A 22288-nucleotide genomic window follows, 5' to 3' on the forward strand; every position below is an offset into this window, starting at 1 on the left:
CTTAATAAAAAAAAAAAGTTTTTTATTTTTTTATTTTTTTTTTTAGAAAACAAGTATTAGAGGTTCTATGTTGAAAATTAGTCGCCGTGAAAAGACACTTGAAATAATTTGGAAAAATAAAGCAAGAATAATAATTTTTATAATCATCCTTTTTTTATATATATTTTTTTTCGTGACCGATTTCTGGTGTGTTGAATACCTTTTAGTCTCCTTTAAAAATGATTGAAGCTTTGTGCATTACGCGTACAATATTATGAAAACATGGCAACACCCTATCTTTTTTTTATTTTATTTGTTTTTGCCTCCAGGAAGGCAGACTGGGCTGTCTTTTAACACGGTCTCAGTCAATATCTTTGCAGGCATTTCTTTAAAGTTTGACTTCTCTTTCACTTGCTTTTTTTTTTTTCTCATCTGAAATGTTGTGCAATTTATCCTTGAATGAAAGGAAACTGTCAAACTGTATCATTTAGATCAGTGTTTCTCAACCCTGGTCCCCACCGCCCCCCCTGTCCTGCATGTTTTAGGTGCTTCCCTTCTGCCACACACCTGAATTGTATCTCTGGGTGATTAACAGGCTTCTGCAGCACTTGATGGTCATGCAGTCTTTTGAATCAGCTGTTCTGGAACAGAGGCTCATCTAAAACATGCAGAGCAGAGGGGCGGTGAGGACCAGGGTTGAGAAACACTGATTTAGAGGATGATATCGTTAAAACTATTATCAGAATTCAAAGATAGCACAGAATACGTAAAATACAATTTAAACTCCAATTACAACTCAGCTTCTTTTTTTTTTTTTTTTTTTTGGAATAAAATAACTTTATGCTCAGAATATGTTTAATACTCAAATTCTGTCACTTAAAACTGGGGGGAGGGGGGAAGCTGAGTGTTCTGTGACTTGCTGTGACTTTGAATCGATGTTTTAATCCAGTAATCAATGTATTCTTACTCTTTCTTTTGCCGCTGTTTTCCAACTTCTTTGTCTTACCTGTGAGAAAGAACAGCCTGAACCTTCGATGTGCCTCTTGATTGGAGTGAGCCGTGACGCCGTCCACCGTTTCTGCGTCTTGCTGTAGCTTGTAAATGTTTCCGGGAAACGATAAAGAACTCATACCATGAAAAGTGCTTATTGTTCTGTCATTTCCTTTGAGGGTTTGCTCTGGAAGACAGGTTACATGATGTAACAGAAACAGGTGCAAATTCTCCTTGTAAAAAAGAGATGGATTCCATATCAAGCTTTAGCTTAAGTTTAGTTTGGTTTAGTTTAGGCTGCCAATATGGAACTACATCTCTGACCAAGTGCATGTTCCTGGGTTGCTTTAAAATATTCAGCTCATGCTTGCATCTTAGAATTTCACACGTTCAATTGGTTACTGCAACGTTAAATATTTCAATATTTCCCTTTACGTTCAATGTGTTTATTTTTAATACAATCCTGCTAAATTTAGACGTTCAGAGTTCAGTTGTTGGGGATGATCTCTTCGTCAACGTTAGGAAGTTGTAGGAATTTGATGGAAGCTTGTTTATTCAGCATGAAAAGGCTTGTTTCAAATGAAATACACAGCGCACGTCCACACATATCTAAAATATTTAAAACATGCGACATGACAGAGTCAAACTCGACTCTCTACACACACTTAAATAAGACGATTTTATCAGACAGTTGGGATTATAGATACCTTTTATTTTTTACTTTCTATTTCAGGTTGTTGTTTTTCCTCAGCTTTAATGCTACATATTTGTTTTTATAATTTTTTTTTTTTACTCAACTCACAATATATTTATATCTTGTAATCTGCTGCTTTTGTCCAAGTGACTTAACAAAATACCCAACTTTTAAATGTAACATTTCGATACTTCCATGAAAAGCTGAATTGTAAAGCATACATTTTAAAAACTGACTTCTACAAAACCAGAAGACTTTAATTTAATTAAAATGTATTTTATGTACTTAAATAATTTTTCACACCTTATTCAGTTTAATTCATCCCCATGTATTTATTTTTTTTATTAATTTCAACACAGTTCTGTTCATCTGAAATGTGTTAATTCAATTAATTTGCAATATTTAAATAAAATACGTCCAATATAATTTAGCTGATTTAATTATTCTGTATGCACTACGTAAACACATATGTGTGTGTGCGTGTGTGTGTGTGTGTGTGTGCGTGTGTGTGCGTTTGTTTGTAATACCTTTGTGTGTGTGTGTGTGTGTGTGTGTGTGTGTGTGTGTGTGTGTGTGTGTGTGTGTGTGTGTGTGCGAGCATGCAAGCATATAATTACGATTTAATTTTCCAGTAAATATTTGAATAATTTTGTATGACTTTTGCACAAATTTAGCATATGCTAGCATTTTTATTGCAGAACATGATGTCAGAACAAGTATATTGGTATATAGTTAAACGTTAATTTTGGTTTATTACTTTCCCATTTCAATTCTGTTTAATATCATCTAACTGAAACCTGATTTGTCAAAGCAAAATCAAATAAACCTGTAGCTCGAGGAAACATAGTACACATTTACTTTTCTGTCTAAGAGAAATTAACTGAGGCTTTCTGAAATGTCGAACAGGCTTCCCTTTCATTCAGTTTATGTATTTAGTTTCATGAAACCCCTGACTTGCCTGTGTTTTGGAGTTGACTCGCTTGTTTTCTCCACATCTGGTGGTTTCCGAATCACGGTGTGAATGCGAGAAAACCTGAGTGCTTATTTTTGATACAACATTCTCCCCCGTGTTGCTAACGTAAGCTACACTTTCAGACATTGCTCAGCCTGAATCATGGAGCCACATGTGCAGAAGCTCCAAACCAGATGAACACAGGCCTCCGTCTGTGAGTCACGGCAGGTCCGCCGAGACCTCAGAGAAAAGAAGAAGAAGAAAAAAAAACAACAACCAGAACCCTCTAAACTGAGCAGTTCTCGGTGGTGACTTGCCTCCGTCTGAGATATTTTGAGCTGACTCTCTCACATCGTAGCCAAAGTCTGACTCCGACGAGTCTCTCTGCTGCCAGGCTTGTAAGCAAGATCAAACCGGCATGCATGACTTAGCTTGCAGCTTCCTCTGAGATTTTGCTGAGTCAAGCGAGCAGCAACTTCCTGCAGCGACAAGCAGACTAAAGTCCGTCCGAGTGCAGTCTGGCTGACCAAGCCGCCCCCACTCCCCCGGTTGCCCTTTGACCTCATCACCGTCAGCACGTGGAGTTCATTTAACGCCTGGCAGACGACCCAGAAACGACAGCTAAGTTCTGAACAGGCCCTCGCTGAACAGGGGGAAATCCCCACAAACTCCATGGCTGACTCATGGACTTATGAGGAATCCTGGTGAGGTGGGAACGTTTACTGTGGAAGTTTTGCAAAACTACAACACGTACTTGACGATTAGGGAGTTAGAGGTAAAACAACTTCTATGGATCCCCCCCCACCCTCCCTCCTCTCCCCCAGAGACCATTATTGAAATTATTACAGCGCCGGCTTATAATTTATTTTAGTTTGTAGTATTTGAGGGAAACATAAACGTAAAAGTTATTAACCTTGCAAGTGCTGCTGTGAATCAGCAACAGAATGAATCTATTGTTGAACAAACCACAGCGCGTTCATGACATGATGTATGTAAAAGTGTCCTTAGGCAAAATTCCTCACTTAATAATCTCGGATGGATGCTCATGGTTAATTTACTCGCTGCAGCAGTAATGATTCATATTCTTTCATTAAGGATCTCAGCGATGATGTGTGAGTTGTTGCTTACAAAGCTGCCTCTGCTGAAAATAGTTCACTTTTCCATTTCCTGAAGTAAAACCAGATAAACCAGCTTCTTCTTCTCAGTCACAGAAATAAATGTCTAATCCCTGCATTTGTGGATTTTTTTTTTTTTTTTTTTTTTTTGAGTCATTTTGTTTTCTTTCCAAAACTTATCTCACCACCTTGGAAGAGTCTCTTTTTCCTATCTCTCATCTTGGAGGCACACTGTCCTGCATGTTATTAGACGCATCCCCACTCCTACACATTCAGAGGAATTAGACACATATCGTCACCAGGATCTGCAGAAGCCTGTAACTCACCCATTAACATCTACCTGGTGTGTGTGTATGTGTGTGTGTGTGCGTTTGTTTGTAATACCTTGTGGGGACGATTTTCCTGACATATACTACATTGTGGGGACCAGTCGCTCCTCGTGGGGACCTGAGCCTGGTCCCCACGAAGGGAAACCCTGTTTTTGGGTCAGGGGTCAGAGTTAGGGCTAAGGTATGAATTGAGTTTTGGTTAGGGTTAGGTATGTGATGGTTAGGGTTAGGAAAAGGGTAAAGGTAAGGTTTAGGCTGTAGAAATTAGTAGAAATGAATGGAAGTCAATGGAAAGTCCCCACAAAGATAGCAAAACAAACGTGTGTGTGTGTGTGTGTGTGTGTGTGTGTGTGTGTGTGTGTGTGTGTGTGTGTGTGTGTGTGTGTGTGTGTGTGTGTGTGTGTGTGTGTGAGAGAGAGAGAGAGAAAGAGAGAGAGAGACAAAAAGAGATTTCAGGACTAAGATTGGGAAATACTGAATCTCAAGTACTCTCTGTCAAGTGAGAAAAAATAAATCATTGTAGTATTTTTTTAATATCTATCATTCAGCAAACAAACTGTAACATAACCCAGTTTATTACTGAATATGGATCTACATGCCACACAGGTTCACTTTTTATGGGTGTGAAAATGATCTGAAACGATCCAATAATTTAGATTAAACAGACACACCAAAGATTTTTTATTTATTTATTTATTTTTTTTGTGATGCTTTGAAAGGTAAGAGCAGAAGCAGCCACGAGGCTCAAGGTAACTCTGGAGGAGCTCACAGCTCAGGTGTGAGAGACACAGAAAACAACACCCACGGGTTAATAACTGGCGGTGGCAGCATCATGCTGTGGGTGATGCCTTTTATTAGCAGAGACAAGGAAGCCTGTCAGATTAGAGAAGATCAATGAAGCTATATACAAGGCAGTGGGTTTGCCTTACCTTGAGGCTATCCATACAACATACTGAACAGGCATAGATTGGTCTAGTTAAAGGTTAGACCACAAATGTGATTAAGAATGTGTGGTAAGACTTGAAAACTGAAGTTCACGGATGCTTTTAGTCTATAATCTGACTCAGTTTGAGATGTTTTGCAAACAAGAGAGGAAAAGAAATTTCAGTCTCTAAACACAAAACACAAAAGAACTGCAACTAAAATATCCATGAAAGGAGGTTGTGGAGAGAAGGAGTCGTCACAGATTACTGCTTAGATATGAAAAATATGGAAAACCATGTATTATCTTCCTGACTTCACAATTTCATCGGTTCGTGTTGGTCTATCACATTTTACAAGTGGCATAAGTGCTTTTGTAGCGGTTCTGTGTTACCAGTGTGAACAGTCAAATGTTACAGAAATTGCTTTCTTTGTCACATTACGCCAGGTAGACTTTTATTGATTTGTCTCTGACGATGACTGCAGCTGATACAGCCTACTAAAAATATTCCCGTGGCTCTGCACCTTTAATTACTGCACTCCCCTGCCCTACTATTAAGAAACAGCCCGGGGCAGCAGAACATAAGCAGAAAAACAAAGCTGCTCCTGGAACAAATCTATCTAAAGGCACAAAAGCACTCGGAGTTCTCCAGTAGGAATTTTATTTTGTTCTCAGAAGTGTTCAGAGGGTGTTGCACAAACAATTATACACGGCTGCCACTGTGTTGGCTGAATCTTAATGAGTTCTTTGGAAAACTCACCTGAAATATTCCACCAATAAGGTCTGCAGACTAAAATAGCCTAAATTTGAACAGAAGTAGTAATTAGATGCACTTCAATCGCAGCAACACCTTGAAACATTGTTGATTAAAAAAAAATAAAAAATCACACTCACATTGAAATCTTCTCTTTTTAGAGGATATCCAAAGAGAAAGAGAAAGTTTGTTTATTTAAAATAAATAAATAAAAGTATTGTGAAGAGCAACTTGTTCTGTCCCAAGGAAACGCAGTGAGTGTACTTTAAGGGTAATCTGCCTGTGTAAATATCTCCAGTGATCTGTGACAGTGCGTGGCGTCGGTTGGGACGGGCAGAAACAGTTTCCAGTGAAATGCAAAGAAGAAGAAGCCTTGTTACTGGGATTACTGGCAAAGAAAAGGAGTTGGAAGAGAGATTGTACAGACTTCCGAGGAAAGATCTGAGATTCGTTCCTGGCTCGCGTGATAAACTTTGTTGAGGGGATATATTTAATTTTTAATGTCTAGTTGATTTTCACAGAAAACTAGAATAAATGCTGAACTGAATAACTCAGCATATTTGAAGAGGTCCCGAATTCAATTTACTCTGACATGTGTATGAAACTAGAATCTACATATCTAGGATAAGCAGCATCTGTCTAGGTATGTCTACGATTTGACTTCTTATAACGCCACTTTTCACTCATCTATGAGGGGCTTCGTATTTCCTCTCTTATCTTGCCTGCCAGCTTCGTGAGGCTAGGTGGAGCAAAGATTAAGATGATGCCAAAGGCGAAGGTAAACACCACCACCCTACTGTGGAAATGCCTCCTTTAATCTTTCTCACAGCATTTTAGAAATCAAAACGAATGTAGGTCAATTGAGTTGTACCGGCACGATATTCTGCTTCTTGGTTATTTCAAGAAATAACAATGAGACAAAAGAAATACATTTAGTTGGAAAAAGCATGAGACATTGTTCTAGGGAAGAAAAACACAAACTAAAAAAAAAAAAAAAAGAAAACCATGGAAAATGCCGTAAGACACAAGAGTTTTCCAACTTAATGGTGGGCGGACTGTGTATGGCAAGCAGTCTGTGTACATATTTGAAATCCTTGATATGAGCAATATGTCCGACTCACAAGATTTTGACTGCTCTGCACAATTTGCTGATTTGCTCACACGAATTCATTATTTTGCTACAAACAAACAAATAAAACAAATGAATAAATCAATAATTCAATAAATAAACAATCTTAACCCGCTTATTAAGGACACTTTTTGCCAACCAGTGACGCTTCTGCTTTTTTGAAATACAGCAAGATAACAGTGAACTAATTTCAGTCAAAGTCCAACTAGCGCAGCGTCGCGGCAAACTGACAATCAAGCATTAAAGCTGTCATTCATTTCACATATCTGAATATTTACGAACTAGCTTGCCATAGCCTGGAATGACGGTAGCCGTTTCGTCATCGTTAACCAGAGGCAGCAAGGTGGCTCGTTGGACACTAGATGGCGCCAAACTCTACATTTTATTACCCACTCAACCAAACAGACTTGATAAACGAATAATAATAATAATAATAATAATAATAATAATAATAATAATAATAATAATAATAATAAAGGTTCATTTTATTTTTTTATTTATTTTTTACAGCTACATAATCTATTAAATTAAAACTATTATTTAAATCAGGCTCACAATAAAATGCCAGCAATTTGATCACCCTTTTTTGGGGGGGGCTCAATTCCTGGGAAGCGTCTACAATGCAGAGATCCCTAAAGATTTAGAGACAAACGGTCTGATTGTTCTTACAGCTAAATGAAGTGGGCAGAGATTTCACGTGAACCTCATTAAAGAGAACCAGGTGTGCATTACCAGGGCAATGCTTGTAGTATGATCACAGCACCATGATAAGCCAAGACAACAAACACAGAGCCCCTCGTCACATCAGAACCGATTATTTCCTATTGTGAGATTAAATAGTTAATCTTCTTTGAATGAGGACCTTAAGATATGAATAAAAATGTATGTATTTTGGAATCCTCTAAGGGTTTTTCTGAGAAATATGTTTTAGATTGTAAGTCTAATGTCTGCCTCTGACAGGGAAAAGGAAGGAGTTCATACTGTCAGTACAGCTATAGGAAAAACCAAGAGCTGCTTCAGTTTCCTACGAAACCCCCCCTGTATGAGCCATGCCACTCATTTTCTGTATGACTTTTATCAGTCTATGACATTCCTGTTAAGAAACTTTGAACCATTACTCTTTCTAACGTTGCAATTTAGTTTTTTTGAGACATTTGTAGTGCAAAAAGCTGTGTCAAATGACAGCTTTGCAGTTGAGTTAATGGCCGCTTGGACTCGGCCATTGCACCAGCTTGATTCCTTTCCTTTTCAGCCGCTCTGGTATGGATTCCCCTCCGAGCTCCCACTTTGTCTGGGATCGTTTTTCTGTTGATGACACAATTTGAATGAACTTCAGCTGCCTCTGGGCTCCCAAGAAGACTAACAGTTGGTGGTGAGGGGAAGACAAACACAGCACCAGTGGGTTGTAGAGGTCACCCAAAGGAACCTACATTAGAATAGTGGAGCTCCACACTTGTGATAGACGATAGATCTCCTTTTTCCAGATGAAAATGACTGAGGTTTGAATGGTGCAAGTAAGTATTTCGGCATAAATCTTTAATTTTGACACTCGATTAGAGAACGTCAACAATGAATTCTACCTAGTTCTTTTAAAAAAGTTTAAATTAGATGTTGTAAAAGTGGAAAGAGACAAACAAATCACTAAAAGACCTGAACTGAAAGGACTTTGAAGCCAGTGATTGGTGGAATAAGAACAAAAAGGAAAAAGAGAAAAAGAAGACACATTTGCATATTTGAATTAGCATCTTTATTTGTTTTCATTATATTATACTTTGTGGGGTTTTTTTTACATAAAGAGACATATTTCTTGTACACATATAGATTATATGGATAATTTGTTTCTGTTTACAGCATATGTACATGTTAAATAAATTTTAGATCAACACCAAGAAAATAAAACATTTTACAAGTGCAAGAATGCTCGTTAGTTGCTATCTTCTCAAGGTCGCTTACCCTTTTGAACCAGAATCAATTCAAAGCTCACGTGATAGATTTTTATTTTTATTTTTTCCTCTTCATTCACTAAAAATATAAAATAAAATGTGAAAATCAACTTGACGTGCTTTGGAAAAAATCTTACCTGTTGTTACATTCAAATGTCTCATCAGAACAGGTTGCAGTGAGATATCCTGGGTAATATCCACATTCATCTTCAATCTACTTTGAAACTGAGACTTAATCTAAGAGTTAAAGCGAAGACAAAACAGAGGGAGATGTCCGTTGGATTCATTTAGTCCACTTTTTTTTTTTTTTTTTTAGCATTTCCCGCCAAGCAGGCCCTATTTCTACTGCGCACAAAGTCTCAGCAAGAGCACGTAAAAAAATCAGATATTTCCTAAAGGATTCCTTTGAAGAAGAGCTGTGAAAAGAATCTGAAGTGAGATCGGATCAAACGGCGTGTGTGTGTGTGTGTGTGTGTGTGTGTGTGTGGGTGTGTGGGCGCTGAAGGAGGCTTTTCGTGGAAAACGTGCACAAAAGCACATGAGTCACTGCCGAGGCCGTACTGTAAATTGTCTCTCCCGAACTGAATGGTGAAAGAATGGCTTACGATATCTATTGTTACGATTTAGATTTGCATTGTGCATATACTAAAAGAAGAACAAAGCAAAAAAAAAAAAAAATAAAAAAAAAAAATAAATAAATAAAAAAAAAAAATATATATATATATATATATATATATATATATATATATAGAGAGAGAGAGAGAGAGAGAGAGAGAGAGATAGAGAGTGGCAGTGTAAATTAGTTGAATCAGAGGAGGCAATGTGGTTTTTAAAGCCCTCTTTTACTGAATGGAACCAGAATGGGCATGTTTACCGTTTGTTTGTTTGTTTGTTTGTTTGTTTGTGTGAGTTCGGTGTTTGCTTTCTCTCGGCGGTGCTGCTAAAGGGTTCCCTGCAACATTCCTCATAGCTTCCAGAACATCAAAGCAAAAGTAGTGAGTTAAATGTGTGTGTGCAACTTTTTTGTTTTGTGTTTTTTTTGTTTTTTTTTGAAAAAAAAAAAAGGAAAGAAAAAAGTTATTTACAAAAAAACAAAAAAACAAAAAAAAACAAAACAAAAAAAACAAAACAATTGAATTTCTTAATGTTCTTCCGCAAAAAATTTGGTGATCTTAAGCTGCGCTGGGGTGACCAGCCAGAGTTCCTCGCATGCATGCTTCTTCACGCATTCGGTGAATCTATACATATTATTATTTTACAGTTGACTCCTACGACGCGGCTTGTACAGAGGCTGAGGTAAAAAGGCGCGGGGAGGAGGAGGAACTGGTCGCCCGCTTTACCTCCTGTTGGGGAAGGAGGACAGGGAGGGACAGACGAGTGGGAGGAATCAGCCTCCGAGCGTGTCCTGATAATCGATGCTCTCGTCGAACGCCAGCGCTGAAGAACAAAAAGTGGCCACTGCTTGATTTTCGCTTGAAAGCACAAAATGTAAAATCTGAAATGTGAGCCAAAAATTCCAAAAGTTTCGTGGTCAAAATTAGAGTTATTTTTCAGGTATAAGATGATTAAAAGAAAATTGTCTGTGGCAGAGAAATGAAAGCGACTGGGGCTCAGTGGGTAGAGTAATCAACCTGGCTGTCAGAAATTCGGGTTACTTTTGACGTAAATGTTAAATAATAATAACAATCTTGTGTCAGAATTCACAATTTTTTCTCTTTTATCCTAGTTAAGGGATTAAAAAATTGAAAAATAAATCTTCTACAATGCAATTTAGATGTATTTAAAACATAAGAGAAACCCTACGTGGTGCATAGCTGTTCTAACATTGCAAACTTTAACAAGCACACAAATCTTTGTATACTTGAAGTATGCTGATGATGATCTGACTGCAGGTAGAATTCAGTGTAATAAAACTGGATTTCCAGTTTGGTAGCATGTGAGAAAACAACGAACTAGACATTTGTGTTGTTTGTGTGTTATTATTCTTGTGGCACCATATTTAAAACAGTGGTTGTTGTGATGGTAAAATCATTTACATTGAAAAAAATATATATATATATTTTTTTTTTGTTGTTGTTTTATATACTCTAGCCATATACTGTTTATAACCTAATCCTTGCCTTACTCCATGGAAATAAATGGGAGGTCCTACCTGTTTGGGCTAAGGGCTAAGATGGAGCTACAAGTGGTGAAATTGGATTTAGCCGCTAACAGCGTCTGATTTTTTTCTAGTGATCCTGTGACTGTAGGAGGTGCCGCTTCCTTCCGCACACACCAATAGTGTCCCATATGTCGTCTGCACAACTAACCAGATACAAAAAGGGAGAAAATAAACACATCTAACATTATGCTTCTACCTCAAGTGGAAGTGTCAGCATTTCTTTTTAGCTCCAATTTTATGCATTGTTATTCAGTAAAATCAAGCAAGACATATTTATTTCTTCTCATCTGTTTTTGAGCCCAAAAAAGAAGAAGAAGAAAAAAAAGACTCGTTTTTCCAATTTAACATGTCGCATTTTTTAACGATAATCAGTGTACCGCTTATTGTTGCCACTGATGGCGTCTGATGAGAAAATCCCAAATCGGCAGAACACGCCCGGAGCGATTATTACACTCTCAACGACGACATGTGGTATATTGCTATAAAGTCTGTGAGTTTTCCACATTCTACGTAGCTTAAAGAGAGACAAATCGGTGTGCGAACATTATGCAAAATGCCTCTATAAGTGAGTACATTTCAGTGTGGTGACTCCAAATGCACATTTGCACACATGCACACAAAAGCACCTTTAGAGATTAGAGAGGAAATGGTTCGATAGACAGCTTGATAGATATCGTTGACCGTACATAGAGATTGAGTCTTGATTTGCAAAGAAGTAGTTTAAAAACAAAAGTACTTTTTTTTTGTTGTATACAACTTTCTTAATGTTAGTTATTTTCTCACCCTGAAGGGTCTTTTTTTTATTTTTTTTATTTTCCCCATGCAGTTTATGCCTTGTTACTTGTACCTCAAACGGTTTGATTAGGTGACTTGAGGCAAGTTTTATGGTGAACGAAGCACTATACATTGACTAATCTAAGCCAACCATGTTGCTTAAACATGGTAAACATCTTTTTGATGTGGTACTTCTAGGTATTTAGGTGTGTAACTTTTTATGTACTCATGCATTTCTTCCAAACTGTGTGAGATATTTGAAGGCTTGTATCTAAACTTCAGTCAGGCTTTTTATTTATTTTTTATATTTTTTTTACTTTTTGCCCTTTTCTTTTTTCTTTAATCGGTACATGTGAAGCATGGAGGAATCTGTACAATCAGCGAGAGAAGAAGAGAAGCAGACTGTTAAGATGGCTTCACGTCGAATAATACTGTTACTGTAAACCTACTGCTACTTCTATTGAGCCAAAAAAAAAAGTTAAAAAAAAAAAAAACGCTCCGTGGAAATGTGTCGACGGCAATTGGCAGGACAGGATGGAGGCTGAAACGTGTCGTAAAGACCGAGCACAGATGGATCCGCAAAAAAAAAAAAGAAAAGAAAAAAAAAGAAAAAGAAAAAGAAAAAAAGGAGGAAAAGTTTGTCTGCAGAAATCTCACACGAGAGTCTCAGTACCGTCGGCTTTGGAGCGAAACACTCATCCGCAGAGTCTGCCATGTCCTCATGAATAAATTCATCCGCATCCAACATTTGTTTCGGCCTGCTGAGCGAGCTCGTCCGTTCAAATGTGCTCACAGTTGCTGCTCGTGTCGTGGCGGGTTTGTTTTTTTTGCTGCTAAAAGTGTGAACACGCTGCTACTCCAACCTGTCAGGCGACGACTTGAGTCCGGTTCCTCCAGTGGGCCTAATTGCATGCATAATACCTTTTGCTTGGCTCGCAACCCTCCTCAAAGAGATTATCCACAAAAATCTTTTCTAGATAAAACCTCGTCACCCTCCCCCCCTCCTCCCCCCCCGCCTCACCCTAGTGAGCCAAAATTGTTCGCAGATTCCATGTTTCGTCCCGTTTTTCTTTGCTCCTCGCGCGCGGTTCTTGTGGTGTGAAGGATCATAAGGGTCAGGTGAGATCGGCGGCAGGCTGTGTGGATGGTTTGTTGTTGGATGGTGACGAGGTGGGTGAGGAGGAGAGGGCACCCCCCTCCCCCTCTCTCCGACGGGCCTATCAGATGGACACGGGGCAGCTGATCACCCTGTCCTCCAGCATGACGCTGACAACCAGGAAGACGAAGTACAGCATGAACATGATGAAGCCCAGGAGCTTGCTCATGCGCCACTTGCACGCAGCGATGGAGATGATGACGAAGAGGAGCATGAGGAAGAGGAGCACGATGGCGCAGAAGAGGCCGTTGGAGCTGACCTGCACCGGGATGAAGCCACGGAACATGGACCACAGTAGCCAGGGAAACGGCAGTCTGCAAAGACACGAACATGCTGTTGAGGAAACGGCTGCAATGAACGAACGAGTTGCGTTCAAATCCCTTAATAAAATAGTTTTTAATGTAGTGACATAATTTTACACTGAAAAGCTTGTCAAATTTGTAAAAAAAAAAAAAAAAAAATTCAAATTATATAATGCAATGAAACTAAATTGATTTAATTTGACACATTTTGCATGACCAGAAAAAACAAATACACGTAGAGGCTGCTATGACCAGATGCAATCAAATTTCCAGAGTTGACATGAGGAGATAATAATTGTTTAAAAAAACACAAAAATCTGATACGTTCAAATAAAACGACATCTTGGAGAGGATCGTGATCGTTTCACTTCGAGGGTTCGCACAACCAGAAGTTGAGCGCAGGCTTAAAAACGCTCAGATGTGACGTACCCAACAGTGATGTCGAAGATGTTGGAGCCCACAGAGCTGGATACGGCCATGTCGCCCAGCCCCTTGCGTGCCACGATGACACTGGTGATGAGGTCGGGGATAGAGGTTCCAGCTGCTAATATAGTCAGACCCATAATCTCCTCTGTAATCCCGATGGTCTCGCCAACCTGCAAAGAGAGAAATAAATAAATAAGAAAAAAAATAAGCTTCGGGGTAAATACAACCTCATCTTTTGTTGCGGCTATTTTTAAATTCCTTGTGATGCTTCGGCGCTGCAAAACTCAGAGAGTCAGCTATGTTTTGAAAGAGACGGCCGTAACGATGTTTAATCAAATGTAAAGGATGTAGAAAGGGGATGGGGGGGACAAAGAGTTTTGTTTACTAGAAAGGGATTATGCTTACTGAAAGGCATTTATTATTTTTCTTTGTGTATCCGCACCGATACTTTCAAATCAAAACTCATTGTGCTGTGTGTACCTGGTGAGCCCACCACACCATTAGGTAGGAGAATCCAGCAATCCAGCAGATGGCCCCCAGGAATGTAACGGGGAAGAACTTTTTTGACGACTGAAAAGGAAAAAGAAAAAGAAAAGGTGGTAAAAAAAAACAAACATAAAAAATCTCGTCTAAGAAGAGAGGAGAAGTTCTCTGAAAAAAGTTTCGGAAAGTCACCGTTTTCCTGACGTCGGGAAGAGTCAGCCACAGGGGGAGGACGATGGGCATGATAAAGAGGTAGGTGAAGCGCTTGCGGTTGGATTCGGGCCAGGACAGGCTCAGAGGCTGGTCCTCCTCTTCCTCATCTTCAGCCTGACAGCAGATGTCACAAGATGAAGAAGAAGTAGAAAAAAAAATGAAACAGCTGTTATATTAAAATAAACTGAATGAAAACACCCATTACACACATTAAAACATGCTGCGTTTTTTGTTTTTGTTTGTTTTCAGTCTCAGGCTGTCTCGTATCGCTGCCGTGCCGGTGTCCACATAATTCAGTCCACCATTTGGAAATAATTAGCAGCTAAACACGAAGAAAAAAACCTAATGGGCTGAGTCATGCTTTCTGCCTGTGCATTAAAGGGTGATGGAGAAACAAAAATCCACTACAGTCCTTCAGGTTGATAAAGAGTCTCATCAGAATGCATCTTCCCATAGCAACCGTCACAAAAGAGGAAGGCAGCAGCACGACGACGCGCAGAGGTCTGCGGGCCTTCGCTTACCTCTGACGGACAGCTCAGGATTCTCAAAGAAAGGTTCTGAGGAAAGGCTATTAACAGTTAACATCCTACCTGGAGAAGACACTCTATTGGCATTTTCATATAAATCCAAATAAGCTTGTCAGGGAGGTTGAAACTAATGACCGATCCAAGCCGTTTTGTACATTTCCCACTTTTAGAACCTCTAACCTGTCACAAAGGTTGCATTGATCGGTTAATTACGGCGGCACACAACCAAATATCCCGTTCTGAAAACAGAACAAAAAAAGTGTGAGAAGAAGACCGCCTTGGTCCAACTGCGTGTCGGCCATATTGTGAATGACAAGTTCTTCTTGGAGCCCAATAGATCTTGGTCTTTCCAAGTAAAAGTGGCACTAAAATGTACATTTAACTTACTCTGATCATTTTTTTTGTTTTTATTGCAAAATAATTTATGTTTAATGTACCGTTAATGAGAGTAGCCAACACTGTGCCAAAGATGAACAATACGTCCAAATTGTTCTCATAGTGAGGTAAGAAAGTTTCAAAATCAATAATGAACAACTTAAACATCTTTAATATTTTTATTTTTGCTTTTCACTATGGTTTGGTCACATTATGCAATTACTCTGAAGAGAAACGCTTTGTGTGTTTTAGTTCGCTTTCCACGTTCCAGTTTTACACTGGTGGATCATCAGTGGTGCATCTCCAAACTCTATTCCTCGTATAAATTATCTTCAGTTTGTGAGCAAATAGCTGCCCAATGCAAATTTAGAAAATTTAAAACACTGTTTGGACAAATCTGTGTGATACTTTTGAGTTTTCATTTGTTTCAGCACAGTGCAAGTTTGCATTGGTCTTGGCTCCTCTTGGACAAGCCACCGTCTTGAGCCTCCAACCAACTAATACATCAGGAGAGGAATCTAGCGGCTTCTAACCTGGAACTTCTCTTCAACAATCCCCAATCTAGCCCTGTAAGACGCACACACCTGATGACCGATTTGGGTGATTGCGCGGAGCTCAACGGGCTCTCTGTCAGCAGCGGGACTCATCAGCGTCGACTGCTGATGTCGGCCTTGCGGCCCCGACCCCCCTGGGGGGCTCTGACCGGACCCGCTGCCAGAATGCCAAGTAAGCCACAGAGAGTCGGTGATTACCGCGAAACATCCCCGCGGCTAAATCATATTTTCTATTAACTCACAGGCTCGCCTTGCCTCTGAAGCGAAGTGGTGCGGCCGCAGACACTTCTGGCAGCAGATATTTGTCTCTTCTCCTTCGAATCCAATTACAGGAGATGATAACAGACCGCGGGAACGAGCGAAGAGCGCGTTCGCACGTGCACGTGTGGATGACCTAGAGCTTGTTCTTTGCCCTTGCGTGAAAGACGTTGTAGAGGCATAAAAAAACAACGGGAAGCGGGACGTACAGTGAGACACCTGCTGATAACAGCTGCTGCATCGTGGATTGTGATTACTTCAATAAATCCTTAACATTCTCAATTAGATCTGCTCTGCATACCATCAGAGCGAAGCAGCAATCTTTGAAAAAAAAAAAAGAAAAAGGAAAAGGCTTTAGCACGATTCATGAATCATGTGACGCTGGTCCTGCTGTGACAGCTACAGCTGCTAAGCATCGCTCGGTAACCTTGGTAATCAGAGCTGCCTAACAAAAGGCAGCGCTCGCTTCTCTCCTGCTCTGCATCCACATCTCTACCTGTTCTCCATATCCAGATGGCTGCATTGTTGTCTGGATTGGATTTAATAAGACTTTAATAATCCCCAAAAGGGAATTTTATATTGCTGCATGGTAGATTATTTAGGAGGAGGAGATAAAAGACGGAAAATAACTGAAATACGTTGACCACAGACGCATCCATCTCAATTCCACCGGAATTGTTATGGATGTAAAGTGGAGGGTTTTTTTTAGGGCAGCTTTAATGCACCAATGTGGAAGATTTGGTCAGTTTTCAATAATATTCAGATTAAGCTCCAGGAACACTTGGAGTAAACAACAATTCATTCCTAATTTTTCTACTTATTCCTTATTTTGGCAGAGATGAAGATGGATGAAGTGAAATTTGACATTTAAACCATCTTGTTCTCTGTTTCATGGCATCTTTTATTTATTTATTTTTGTTCTTCTTCAGAAAGCTCCACCAGCTGCTCCCATGACTAAGCTCCTTCATCGTCAGATGTAACAAAAACAATTAATTATTTTTCAGAACCTCACTAATTAGCTATTAAAAAATATAGAGAACTTTCTCATAAAATCTTAAGATAAAAAAAGGATAAAAGTCTGAACAAAAATCTACTTCTCCTAATAAATCTCCTTTTGAATAGTAAATAAATTGAAGATGGTTTTTTATGCCATTTTTCTCCAGATGTATTGACACCTCAGCTCACCGTGAAAGAATGAGAGTTTACCAGCAAGGGTGTGAATAAGTGTGAGACTTTTGATTGGATTAAAAAAAACAAAAAAACAACCAAACAAAAACAGAACAAAAAAAAAAGAAGGGATTTTTAAATTTTTTTTTTTAAAATCAGCCACCTCTCGCAGGTTTCACAAATTTCATCTTGTACCTGTCACCTGTGATATATTCTTTGGATTTGCAGAGCAGCTTCTGCATGGATTCAGGTTCTAAACCGTAACTCTGCCTGTGTGTGTGATGTTGCTCAACATGCTTTGTGAGCTAAAGCGTCCCATGTTGCTGGTGCCCCCGACTCTAGCCTGGTTCTGAAATGCCAGCCCCTCGGGGGCCTTTCCTGCCTTGTGGTGCCTCAGTTGGTAACACTGCCAACTCTGCGCTTAAAGGGACTGACTTTTATCAGACACCACAGAGATGCAAGGGGTGGCCTGACATTTGGCTAATGTTTTTTTTTTTTTTTCTTCTTCTGGAGGTGAGCGTTTGCTCTTGGCACCTGGTGTTAGACCAACATTACTCGGGCTAAAATCGTTCAAAGAAAGTGCAAGTAAGCCATCAGACGTGACGCATTTGTTGATTCAGCTTGCAAGGCAACAAGAAACGGGCAGAATACAGCGACCTGTCTGCAGAACGCACATACTGTACTTATGTGGGATTAAAGTCAGAGATACCAGAAATGTTTTTTCTTTTTTTATGTCAATTTATGTCAAAACAGATTTACTTCAACACCTTCAGTCATTTTCTCACAGCATTCATCAAGGCTTGGATGTTTTTTTGGTTTTTTTTGGTTTTTTTTACACGTTTCATTTAGACATGAACTTCTCCTCATTTTCTTCAAAGGAAAAAGCAAATCTGGCATTAAATCCTGTCATGACACACGCTGCACGGACTTCTCTGAATCCCTTTTATGTGACGAGTCACAGGATGCTCAAACTTCTTTGCTTTGTGATCGAGACGGGTCGGAAATCCAAAACGTAGAACGAGATTTTGCTCTGAATCACACTCACTCTCGATCCCACTTATCGTCTTATATTGTCGGAAACATGTCATTTGTCTCTTAAGAGTTTTATTAAGAAACTGCACAACACGTCTGCCTCGGGTTTGAATTTGACCTTAACAATCCCCTTAATGCCTTGTTGCCAAGGCTTCGGAGGAGGAATGGAACAGCCAGTACGACGGGGCCTCTGGCGGCAACACGATGGCGTGAGCAGTTTCCAGTAACTTCCTGGGTGACACAGACGGGTGCACTGTGGGACGGAGGTCTAAAAATAGCAGCATGTAAGAATTAGGCGTGCCAATAAGCATCCAGGTCTATCAAAGTTAGTGAGTCACCGCCTGAGAAATGCTCTTGTATATGCACACAAATAAGGAGTCTTCACCGCTGCGGTCCTGAAGGGATTGTTTTTATGGAATCACATCAGAGGCTTTTATGTGATTCGGGAAAGATGAGGGATTGTTTTCTCTTTAACAGAAGTAGATATTTTTCTACAGCTAGAGGGCTGTTGCTTTCTTTCTTTCTTTGTTTCTTTCTTCTTTTTTTCTACTATTTTTAACCCAAAGCATTACTGGAGAATGTGAATATAACTTGCAGTGCAGTGGATCGATACAGACATGACCGTATTTTGTACTCTGATATCCTTCAGTGCGACTCCCACACCAGTTTGGCATTTTTAGTCTCCGGCACTTGCACAGGAATAGAAAACGGTCTCCCAAACCAGCACAGCAGCAACGTTTCATGCAAAGAACGATAATGTTTTACACTTCAAGCTGAAACAATTCAAGGGAGGATAATTAAACTGTATAATTTTACCTGGGTATTACTGAAACCAGTTTATGTAAAGCTGCTAATCAGTTTGCATGCTTTAAAAATACTCTGAAACACAAGGCCATCTTACTGAGGTAGAAAGAATATTAACATAGTGAGTTATTATTCACAATTGAGGTAAAATGATTGATTTTCTAGACAACAGTTGATGAGAGTTACATAAGACTGTAATTGTAGTAAATACCAAGAGTACGAAGCAGATCCTGCTTAGCCGTACCAATGACCCCTTTATAGTTGGAATACTTTAATATGACATAACTCGGAATCCAATTTTTAAAGTTGTTTTCAACTACAGTTTATCTTGCTTACATTCCTGTTTTTGTCCTCAATCGTTCTGGAGAAGAATATAGGAGGGTTAACAGTTAGCAGTATAGGCCAGGGGATTTTTGTCCCAGTGAGTATTGGTGTTTCTATGTCTTTTTATTTTTTCTTCAACATCTTGTCATCTAAAAGAAAAAAAAAAAAAAAGACAGCGGTGCATATTAACCAAGCTGTCTGCTTATCTGCCCACTTCTTAGACTGCGAACAAATAAAAAGCCTAAATTCTTCCTGTTTCTGGGAAAGAAATCCATCGAGATTATTAATTTCTTTGGTAACACTTTAGTTGAAGGGGGGTGAATAAGACTGTCATGACACTGTCATAAACATGTCATAACACCTGTCATGGACATGAATAAGCCTTCATGAATATTTATGACTGTTGTCATAAAGCGTCATTCGGTAAATTATGACACTTTTAATACAAAGTTGACATTATTCAAAATGTCTTTGTTATGACAACTTGACATTAACCAAGAAATCATTACTGACATAAATTTGTTATAAAAGTATTACTGATTGCACTTTAAAAATTAGGTAACTTTATGTTATTAAAGGTAAAGTTTAAACAGTAATGATTTCTTGGTTAATGTTATAAAATAAAGTGTTACCATTTCTTTTACAAAGGTGTCAATGTACAGAAAGTGTTCATCTGGGCTCTTATGGAAATAAGTTATTTTGACCAAAATTCAGTCAAGTTATAACAGATTCAACAGAAAATGCAACCCATTAAAATGTGTTATGGATGAAGTCTGCAGTAAGAAATCACTGAAAACAGGTGTGCTGTGGTGGCGCAGGGGTTAACCACAACCCATGTATGGAGGCCTTACTCCTCGATGCAGCTGTCACAGGTTCGATTCCTGGCCTGGTGACCTTTGCTGCATGTCTTTCCCCATCGCTCATTACCAACTTTCCTGTCAATTAACTATCAAATAAAGGCCACTAGAGCCAATAAAACCTTTAAACAGAAATAATTGAAAATGTTCGTAGCTTATCTGGTGCATAGCAAGTTTTTTCATAACATTGAAGAGTTTTTTAAACGTGGCTCTAAAGCCAAGCCGCCCTGCATGTTTTAGATGCAATCACTTGAATCAGGTGAGTTAAACCTAGTAAAAAAAAAATCTATCTATTTTAACTCATCAACATGGGTGCCAGGCTAAAACATTTTTGCTGCACGAAATGTAGTCTAAAACAGTATCAGAAAAACGAGGAGCCTGTGTTTAAGATGAGTTTAGTAGATATTGACTACAACGAACGCAGATATGCTATCAGTTTTGCGCTTACATGACAAAACGATCACAGGCGAGAGAGCAGAGAGATGGCCAAAATCTTTCTTTTAAGATTTGGTCAGTTGGAAAACCATTAATTTGACAACAAAAAAAACAAAAAAAACAATTACTTCTTGGTAAACATGTCATGACTTCCAAACACGGAGGAAGGAGCAGAAAGCCGAAGTTGTTTTCTATACGTCGCCAGAAGAGGAAATGCAGCTATCTATTGTAGCCACACAAGCACACCCACTAGATATTATCAAGCGCACCCGGTGCAACGCCGTCATTCTATTGGCTGTGATGGTTGCTAAGCGACGGTGCAGGAGAGAGTAGAAAAGAATTTGGAAAGGAGTGGAGAATTTTGCGAGCGCAGAGTTTGATTCGCGCAGAGAGAGGAAGTCTGCGTGCGAGGAGAAAATTTGAAAGAGCGTAAAAGTTTTGAGTCCAAGCATTGCAAGTTTCGAGAGCAGAGAGATGAAATCCTGCTCTCCAGTTTAAAATGTAAGCTCTCAGCTTATGGCAGTAAAATTCTCCCACCCCCTCATGGATTTGTGGCATGATCTTTTGATGTTATTATCTGGAACTCCAATATATTTTATTATTATTTTCTGCTTGGTGCCAGAAACATGAATAAGTCAATCCAGGCGACTGAGATTTCACCAAGTTTGAAAATGCCTTGTGGTTTAGCTCATGTTCCCAGTTACTGATATAAAGGGAGAGATTCCAACACATCTGTTGTCTGTTCTCTTCGAAAACATGTGACTTTGAATCGCTGCCCATCTGTGCCAGGACCGTCTGCTCGCTCGGCGGGCCGCCACGTCCCGCCGCCATTTTTAATGCCAGCACAACCTGCTGAAGGTTCGGTGCCGCGTGTGGCCGCTCGTCAAAGGGGTCTCGCCTGGAGCGCCCAGCGGCGGCGAGCCGCAGGTGAGCGAGGACTCTGTGGGAAGAGGCGGGGTCGTCGGCAGGTCCGGCCACAATTGGAGGGGTGCATGCTGGGAAATTATCAGCTGCGGTGGCCTGTGCCGTAATCTGCGCCACCTTTTCACACTCGCAGAGGAACAAAGGAGCAAATCAAAGGCATAAACTATTCATAAATGTCTCCCTAACTGCGAAATGGTCTCACTGATCCGGTCTAAACGTTGCTGGTTTGCGTTTTAATGGTTTCTTACCGTCTCTCCCTCTTGCCCCGCTGTTCCGTTCATAGGTGGGGTCACCTCCACTTCCACGCTGGAGCTGTTTGGAAGATTCTTTTCTACAGAAACACACGTGGACAATCAATGATTGAGTTCTTCGGAACAATAGAAGCTCACACTAATGGATGAAACAATGTTATGTTGTTTTTCCTAACTTTTCACCTGTTCATTAGAAGTATTAGGGTTTGATGTTGTTCACAGCTGCTAATTTAAATGTACAACTTTCTTTTCTATTCAACCGTCAAAACCCCTGATATTCTAAACTGATATAACATTTACCATTGACAGAAAATAACAGCCACAATCCCTGCCAAAATAAAAAAATGTATCTTGAAGGTTTCTCATCACCTCTGACCTCTCTAAGTAAACACGTGGCTTCAGTGTGCAAAAGCTTCACATTAGAGAGGAAGGTTCTTTTTGCAGATTCTGATTTCCAA

General features: G+C 39.6%; 1 protein-coding gene across 1 annotated transcript; it reads right to left on the reverse strand.

The window, feature by feature from the left end:
- Positions 1 to 12759: 12759 nt before the first annotated feature.
- Positions 12760 to 14689, reverse strand: LOC106929288 (sodium/potassium/calcium exchanger 1-like). Its single transcript, XM_088015338.1, has 2 exons — positions 13630 to 14689; positions 12760 to 13212 (listed from the first exon to the last, which is right to left on the reverse strand). Exons 1-2 carry the CDS (start codon positions 13761 to 13763, stop codon positions 12963 to 12965), a joined length of 384 nt encoding a protein of 127 aa, XP_087871464.1. The 5' UTR covers positions 13764 to 14689; the 3' UTR covers positions 12760 to 12962.
- Positions 14690 to 22288: the final 7599 nt, after the last annotated feature.

The sequence above is a fragment of the Poecilia mexicana genome, unplaced genomic scaffold (assembly GCF_051168715.1).
Source record: "Poecilia mexicana isolate PSO_F unplaced genomic scaffold, ASM5116871v1 scaffold_18, whole genome shotgun sequence".
NCBI classification, from domain to species: Eukaryota; Metazoa; Chordata; class Actinopteri; order Cyprinodontiformes; family Poeciliidae; genus Poecilia; species Poecilia mexicana.

Excerpts from the sequence above, each read along its gene's own strand:
- LOC106929288 (XM_088015338.1), bottom strand. The coding sequence starts at position 13,763 with ATGGGTCTGACTATATTAGCAGCTGGAACCTCTATCCCCGACCTCATC. Across the intron at positions 13,213-13,629 it reads ATCTTCGACATCACTGTTGG|ACTGCCGTTTCCCTGGCTAC; the intron begins GTACGTCACATC and ends GTGTCTTTGCAG.